Consider the following 8,548-nt stretch of genomic DNA (forward strand, 5'->3'; position numbering starts at 1 on the left):
CCCGAAAAAAGAATCTGACCTTTTTTTTCCCTACATCGAGACGCGTGTCGGCCGCTCGACCACGCGATGGAAATAAATGAATCACGCGCGGGCGCGCGAGCGAGTGGGACGGCTAACTCCCTCCGCGGGCTCTACCACACCCTTGTTGTGCAAACGCCCTCGTACTTTATTTTATTTACCAAACTACCCCACCTACCTTCCCAATTCTCATAAGGACAGAAATGTACTTTGGGCGACGTGATAATATTCAACGCATTTTTTTCACCCAAAAAAACCCCGATATATTAGGGTATGTAGCAGTCCGTTACGTTATATAGTTAATGCCGTGCCGATGACGTGTACTCGGATTCAATTGGCGACTTGAGTCGTGACGTGCTCACCGCCAGATGCGACAATAATTGGGAAGCAGGGAGGGGACCGCTTCTCCACTGAGTGATGTTTCGCCACGTGGATCTAATTGGGCCGCAGGATCTAGAGGAGGGACCGCTACGGGACAGGAGGCCTCCGGCCGTTAGTGGCCACCGCGGGGACCACCGCGACCCTGCAATCTTCCACTAACGGCACGGCACGCGGCTGTTTATTTGTTATAAATGACTTTTTATAATAAATCACACAACTTTTTTTAAAAAAACATGTTTTATTATTAGTCAGTTACTAATTTTCTTAGATGGCCAATATATTTTTAATTTTACAATTTTGAAAATACTTTTTAAAGGTCTAAATCTCAACATTTTGAATAAATAAAAACTATATAATTAATTATTAATCATGACCACCAAAAACATGTTTACAATATTTTTTTTTGATTTTGGCTTTTTAAAATTCATCACGATGACTTAAACCAAACTGCATTAATTTGATGAATATAAAATGGCAGATGGCAACCGACTTATATATTTAAGTCTCAGCCATGGATCTACCTACATAAATTCCTTCGAATATATTTATAAATATAAAATTTTACATGTGGATACAAAGTATTTCATTAAAGTGTTGCATTTAAATAGGTTAAATTATTGAATTTCTTATATTTTGCTTGAATAATTTGTTGAAAAAAAATATCATGGTCAACGATAGACTCCATAAACTCCTTTGTCACCATTATTTTATCGACAAAAAAATCCAATATATCTCGTATATTATTAGATTGCCACCGTAGATAATTTAACGGATAAGGATTTTTTTTTTTTTTATCGACTGAGCAAGTTTTCAACTAACGCCTCGTATTTTCCATTATCTTATTAACCGACGCACCTAACGGTATAGTTTAAAGGGGACCAAAAATAATAACTTATTCACAATAAAAATGATTTTTTATGATTTTTTTCCTCTCAAAAAACAAGAAAAGACAGAAGACGTGGCCAAGCGGGCGGCGGAGCAGACAAACAAGACACCCCATGAGGTCGTAACACCTCTCGTTGGACCCCACCTTAGTTTGCCACATGGCATGTTTTTAACGGCAAGCAGAGCTGCCGACGTGGTACCGGTGCTGGTACAGATTGGGGTGCCCAAAGGAGTTGCGGGAGACGAGGATCAATTTTGACATATTTATTTATGAAGGAGCGACGTGTAACTGTGCTGCGGGAGAGGCTAGGACCGTTCGGATCCGGGAGCTTGAAGGAATTGGACGGTTGGATATGCACCGGATGTGCCGGGGATTGAAGTGGGATAATGTTATTGTTTGGGGGCAGGAATGTTAAAATGCTCGAACTGTTGGATTAGGCATTTAATTAAGAGGGGTTTAGGACAAAAGTAAACAAAGAGGCTATTAAGGGCGAGTTTTGGAGGTGTGGACTCGTAGTTTCAACGCTGCCGTCTCCGTTCCCTCCTCTCCTCTCCTCCGTTGTTGCCTTGCTTTGGGGAGGAGCGGCGGCGGGGCCATCGATGGCGTTCCATAACAATCTCGCGCACGAGCTCGCGATGCCGCAGTACGCGGAGCAGCAGCTGGTGGCCGGCGGCCCCGCGATGCTGAGGACCGCCATCGGTCAGCTCGGCGCAGGTCGACCTTCGGCGGCCGGTGCATCGGCGGAGGCAGAAGACGAAACTGAGGACGCGAAGGACTTCGACCGCCTTATGGAGAACGCCGGGAAGCCGGCCTTAGCTGGCGGGAGCGGGCCGACTTGGCTTAATAGCGCAATTCTCCAACAGCACGGGCATGGGCACTACGGGGACAGAAGCTTCTTGCATCTCCAGACCGCGCCCAACGCGTCTGCTTCTCCAGGAGGGCGCGGAGGGGACGATGGCCAGTGGTTCCCCAGGCCGCCGATCCTGCGAGGCGGCGGGGGAGAGGAAGAGGAAGTCCCGGTGTCGAGCGACTCCATCGTGGCCGCGGCGATATCATCGGGCGGCGGGGAAGGGAGCGCCGTGCGCGAGTTCGGAGAGGCGGATGTGCTGGCGCAGGGGGGCAACGGCGCCGCCGCCGCCGCGGAGGGGACATGGCAGAACGCGAGGTACAAGGCGGAGATACTGGCCCACCCCTTGTACGAGCAGCTTCTGTCGGCACACGTGGCTTGCCTGAGGATCGCTACGCCCGTGGACCAGCTGCCGAGGATCGACGCCCAGCTCGCGCAGTCGCAGCAGGTCGTGTCCAAGTATTCGGCACTCAGTGGCAGCCAGATGATGGGCGACGACAGGGAGCTTGATCAATTTATGGTACACAGAAAGAGACTTCCTTTTTCCTCCATCCGCCCCTTCTTCGTTTCCAGTTTTAGTTCAGTTTGAGCATTAAAAACCTTTTTTTTTTCTGCCTCGTCTTGTTGATTCCATAATTGCTTGCCTGGATTGATCTATCGATTTGCCTTCAGTTTTTCTTCGAATTCAGAAGCTTTTTTTCCCTTTTAATATGGGAGTAGAGAACAAGCGTTTCCCTTTTCTGTTCTACGTCATAATTTCAGATTTGATTTAGGTAAGGGAATCCAGGAGCACTTTGTTTACTGAGTCTTCAAACGAGTTTGTCTTTTTCTTTCTTTGGATTTCTTCAGCATCATTATTGAGCATATGACAGAGGTAGAGGTGAGGAGGGCAAGGAATTTTCATCAATTTGCTGCGTCTCTTGTCCCCTCTCTGCCGCTCTGTCTGCATCTTCAAACGGACAAATTATTAACCAGAATTTCTTTTAGAAAGGATGAGATGTTTCTCCCTTCTTCATGTTATTAATTTCCTCGCTTGCCAAGTTAATATGCTTATTTGAATCATGTTGGAGTTGAGATCTAGCATTAGTTCAGATTGCTAAAAAGCAGGGGCTTCAAATTCTCTCTTTGAGCTGAAATTTTTTTATTGATTTCTTGCACAAAGAAAAAAATTAGCATGCCATATTGCAGTTGAGTGATCATATGAAACGCCTTTCATGTTTTAAGATAACTCTTTCTTCTTGATATATCAGACATAAAACACTTAGCATGAATAAAGTTCAGATCTTACTGCAATTTGCATCTGTTTGTCATAATATTTCAGGAAAAATATATGATTCTACTCAACATTATTCTGGTAAATTGATTAGCAACTCTGTTCTCTTTTCTTTCAATATATACTACAAGAAAGTTTCCAATGTGAAGGCCAAATCTTTTATTTGGGTATATGGATATGCATTTCTTTCATGTATACGCATTAGCAGATTATTTTTCTTAATTTTTGGTACATGTATTTTTATGGTTGGATACTGATGGCAATATAGTTTATATTAGTTTAATGGTGGGGGAAGGTCCTTATAAACCATCCCTCGTGATTTGTTGTTTGTTTATCTTTCGTTATGTTTTTGATAGTTGGGTTGTGATCATAGGAATCTACATATCCATACTGACAGTGAATAATTTGAGAAATTGTGATTTGTGAGATCTTCAAGGTGTTTATTTTCTGTCATATAATTGCTATTATTGTGCACAAGTATGCTTTACTAATGCTTTAAACATTTCATTGTTTGTTAGACACATTATGTCTTGCTACTTAGTTCCTTCAAAGAACAACTACAACAGCATGTCCGCATTCATGCTATGGAGGCAGTGATGGCATGTTGGGAGCTTGAACAATCACTTCAAAGCCTTACAGGTTTCCTTGACATCTCTGTTTTGAGAAGTTTTACTGAACAATTTATGGTTCGTCATAATCCGAACCCTACTCGTGTGCTAGGCATAATCAGATAGAGTAACTTCAAGTTGAGCAGTACTGATACCAAACTGCTTTGGCCTATACTGATAAGAACAGCTAAAAGGACCTTCAAGAAAAATGTCCTAGAAGTTGCATAACATTTTAGTATAAAAAATGTTACTTGTTTGAGTTGTTATCATAGTATCATCAAGTGATAATGATCCATATTATTTGGAATAAACTATAGGAATCTTATTCCTCCATTGAACTTTATGCAAAAGCATATTATTTGAAACTTCTCATCGTATCCATCAGAAATGCTTGCTTTACATCATCAACTAACAGAGCCACCTGATACATGATTTAAATGTTTATTTAATAAATCAAGCTATTCTATGATGCTTTTGCAAGTCAAGATTAGTTGCTCGCATGCTTTGCTGACTAATAATACAATTATGGCCACTCAATCGTAGTGATTCAAAGTTCCTTTTGAAAGTTTTTGGGTTATTGAAGGAGAGTATCTGAATATGTCAAATGCAATAGGCGTCTCACCTGGTGAAGGCACAGGAGCAACTATGTCTGATGATGAGGATGACCAAGAAGACAGTGACACAAACTTGTTTGATGGGAGCCTGGACGGACAGGACAGCATGGGATTTGGCCCTCTTGTTCCAACAGAGACTGAACGATCCTTGATGGAACGCGTCAGGCAAGAGCTGAAGCATGACCTGAAACAGGTATATAATGTCAACATTTTGATCTTTCAGATTAAGCATCCCAGACTGTGTAATACTTTGAGAGCTTATACATAATCTTTTGATGAATTATTTTGCTATTAGGGCTACAAGGACAAGATTGTAGACATTAGAGAAGAAATTCTCCGAAAGAGAAGAGCTGGGAAACTTCCTGGGGATAGCACTTCCACCCTGAAGGCTTGGTGGCAATCACACTCCAAGTGGCCTTATCCAACGGTGTGCTTGGTGGCATCTATTCTGTTATTGTATCTTCCATTCATAACCTTTAATGCCTTAAGATCATTGTCTTTTTGGTTCCCATAAAAGGAGGACGACAAGGCACGATTGGTGCAAGAAACAGGGTTGCAGTTAAAGCAGATCAACAACTGGTTCATCAACCAAAGGAAAAGGAATTGGCACAGCAATCCATCATCGTCAAGCTCTGTGAAAAGCAAGCGGAAAAGGTTCGCGATAAACTACTACTCAAGCACTTGTGATGATTTCTTTCCTACATCTCTCGCACTCAAAACTCGAATGCAAATAATGCAGGTGATGACAATGTTTGCTGATTCATAGAACACAATTAGCCAGTGAAAGAAGGACATGACGGCAAAAACATTACTCATATACAATGATGAGAATTTTGCCAACAAAAGAAAAAAATCTTCCTAGAAGTAAACTGTATTATATTATATATAGGGAAGCTAATTATAGAACTAGAGAAATGGGTATTGGTTTCAGGCTTGATTTGGAGTTTGAATCATTAAGTAGCTTTTACATTGATATAGATATATCATATATCATGCTTGCTAGAGAGATTGAGATTGTGTGAATTGTCTTTCTTTTTCGATTTTTGTATACTATGATCATGAAGTGTTAGACTTGATTTTTGTTTTGCATATACATTGAGAACTATTTGGCAAGAAACGCTTGTGAATGTACAGTTTAATAAAGGGCTGCAATGTTTCTTTATGCTGCCATAGCTTTCTTATGCTGTTTAATTTCAGAAAAGCTAGCAGTGACTGTTCAGTGAACACTGGGAACGACATGATATGATAGAAGATTACAAGGGAAGCAGAGTCAATTCAATTGGGGTTTGATAACTGTTGAAGATGATTTAGAGCTCATGTTACTAAAGATACAATGGGACATGATATGATAGAAGATTACAAGGGAAGCAGAGTCAATTCAATTGGGGTTTGATAACTGTTGAAGATGATTTAGAGCTCATGTTACTAAAGATACAATGGGCTTTCAAACATTTTGAGGTGGCATTGAGTATTTTTTTTTCTTGAAAAAAAAGAAAAGAAAATAGACATGGCACTCAAGGCTAAGGCCAAAATAAAAATTTTATCATAAATTAAAAATAAACTACTTTATGAATTAAAAAATATAATTTTCAAAATTATATATTTAAAAATATAAAAATAGTGATGTAGTTATTTAGTTAAAACTATTATATGTTTATTTTCTACTTAAATTTTAAATTAAAATAAAAATATAATTTAAGAGGCTATTAGAGTCCAATTATTTTTTTAAAAAAATATGGATGAAATACTTTTTATGATTAAATGATTCAAAATTAGTCATTTATAGTTTTAATTAAAAGTATTATAATTTTGAATCTAAATGTAATGTTGAAAATCATTAAAAATAATTATACGTTTAAAGTGAGCAAATGACTTAAAATAATCATAAAAAAATGATAAATCCCAGTTAGCCTCATTGATCAATTTGGCCTGCGGTGGAAAATTTTCATCGGCCACCATGAAAGTTTTCCACCGGCCACCAGATGAGTCCATGAATAAAAATAATCATATAGTAATTTCAATTATGTGCATAATAATTTTTATCAAAATTAAACTTTCAATTGTTTCATCATTTACTTAATATCTCCTTCCTCGGCGGCTACTCCATCTGATCTAGAGAGAGAGACGATCTGAAGGGCGAACGATGCTGCTCTCTGCGGAGTCTCTCCTCCTCCTTCCTTCTCCTGCCCTCGCCACGAGGCCCTTCATTTGCCTCCGCCATCGCCGCGATGCGCCTCTCCTAGCTCGACGTCGGCGTCGGTTCCTCGATCTGGCAGGCGCAGGCACGGCTAGGCCGGCCAACTCCTTGGGGCGAATTGGGGCTCTGACGGCCAATTCTCTACCTGTGAGATCGTCGCCTCTCACGCACCCTCGCTTTTTTATGTTTGACCATGCCTGTATTTTACTAGTTTTAGTTATTGAAGGTTGGCGTGCCCTTATGCCCCATTGATCGTGGAATTCGAGTTGCTTTAATTCGCCATACTCTTGATGTGAGAAAAATTGAAGTTGAATATGTCAGTTAGGCAATATTTAATTTAGTTTTTCCTGATTTCAAGTAGGTAATCCACTACTTTTTTTTTCTTCCATGTATTAAGGTCTCTTCAGTTTTGTTGTTTGCTATTAAGAACTATTGCAAAATAATTCATCCTGAATCAAGTACCAGAAGGAACTTTCTGAACATTTTACTGGGGCTAGTTAAGTTCCTGTAGGGTAGCTTGTGAAAACATGCTGATTCTGGTTTGTTTGTTTCCTTTCTTTCCCTTTGGAGAATCCACCACCTAACTTGGTTATGCTTATATGCCTGCAATTTGATATATTCACGCTCCAACTATATGCAGCAAAGTAATGGTGCTTATACGGTAGGTGATTTTATGACGAAAAGGAAGATCTTCATTTTGTGAAGCGTAACACTTCGGTAGATAAAGGTACTAATAGTATCACTATGTTTTGTTTATTCATTTATATGTTTATTCTTCTTCTTCTTTTCTTCTTCTTCTTCTTCTTCAGTCCTACACTAATTGCATAGTTTACCCATCTGATGTTAAAAGCACTGCAGATGCTAGTGGAGAACAGGATTACAGGATTTCCTGTGATTGATGATGATTGGAAGTTGGTACGTTCTTTTCTTCACCAGATATAATTTCAATGCTTGTTGAAACTTGTGCTTGTTTGTCATTGTTGTATGATTGTATCTCCAAGTCACCAAAATTTTCTTCCTAAGGGTATGGAAATATGCTCATTCTTCAGTTAATCTTTAATGCATAGTGTTTGTGTGTGTGTGTGTTTTGAATAACCAGACATATTTATATAAATTTGTTCATACATCGTAGAAACAGTTATACATTAATTATTCAATTAGAGATTCTCTATACAATATGAGATGGTAAAGTGATAATTCTCAGTTCTTTTATTTAAATTTTCATGTAATAGCTGATATAATTTTTGTTAGTTTAAGAATCAATGTAAAACTTGTTTTTTTTCATTGTCTATGCATGATCGAACCATTTCTATCAAATATATGCCCTTGTTTTCTTGTTGATGTTAAAGAAGACTGATGGTTGGATATTATTTGATGTCGGTAAAACTCATCTGAGGGGTCATGACAAGTTAAAATTGACACTATCTATTGTTGCATTAGCAATACTCTCAGGAACCATGTTATGTCAGATTGCATGACCACACAACAATCCTTTGTTCAGGTCAAAAGTCAATTATTGTCTCTGACATCCTCAGTGTCCACAGCTTTTGCTTAAATTTTTCAAGAGTGATTTTTGATGGTCGTGACAGAAAAAGATCAGTCCTTGAGAAGCCTCTTCAGAATTTGGAGTTGCTTTAATTGCTCTCCAATAGCAGCCAAGGAACAGTGGTTGGTCTTTGGTTCAATTTTTTAAGGACTACTCTGCTATAGGAAAAATTTTCATG

General features: G+C 39.4%; 1 protein-coding gene across 2 annotated transcripts in view; it reads left to right on the top strand.

Moving 5' to 3' along the window:
* The first annotated feature begins 1,801 nt into the window (after positions 1 to 1,801).
* The window catches only part of LOC141813970 (homeobox protein knotted-1-like 2), an 8,714-nt gene continuing 1,967 nt past the window's right edge, over positions 1,802 to 8,548 (top strand). The window contains exons 1-6 of one of the 2 annotated variants that reach the window (XM_074701973.1): positions 1,803 to 2,652; positions 3,924 to 4,044; positions 4,627 to 4,820; positions 4,923 to 5,054; positions 5,145 to 5,281; positions 5,367 to 5,716. In XM_074701973.1, the coding sequence (XP_074558074.1) occupies positions 1,885 to 2,652; positions 3,924 to 4,044; positions 4,627 to 4,820; positions 4,923 to 5,054; positions 5,145 to 5,281; positions 5,367 to 5,370 (1,356 nt within the window). In that variant the 5' untranslated portion in view covers positions 1,803 to 1,884 and the 3' untranslated portion in view covers positions 5,371 to 5,716. Of the gene's footprint in view, positions 2,653 to 3,923; positions 4,045 to 4,626; positions 4,821 to 4,922; positions 5,055 to 5,144; positions 5,282 to 5,366; positions 5,717 to 8,548 lie in introns of those variants that run through there. The other variant, XM_074701974.1, reaches the window with a different exon arrangement.

Source organism: Curcuma longa, chromosome 20 (assembly GCF_044706935.1).
Source record: "Curcuma longa cultivar G26 ecotype Majalengka, Jawa Barat chromosome 20, ITB_CL_G26_1.1, whole genome shotgun sequence".
NCBI lineage: Eukaryota > Viridiplantae > Streptophyta > Magnoliopsida > Zingiberales > Zingiberaceae > Curcuma > Curcuma longa.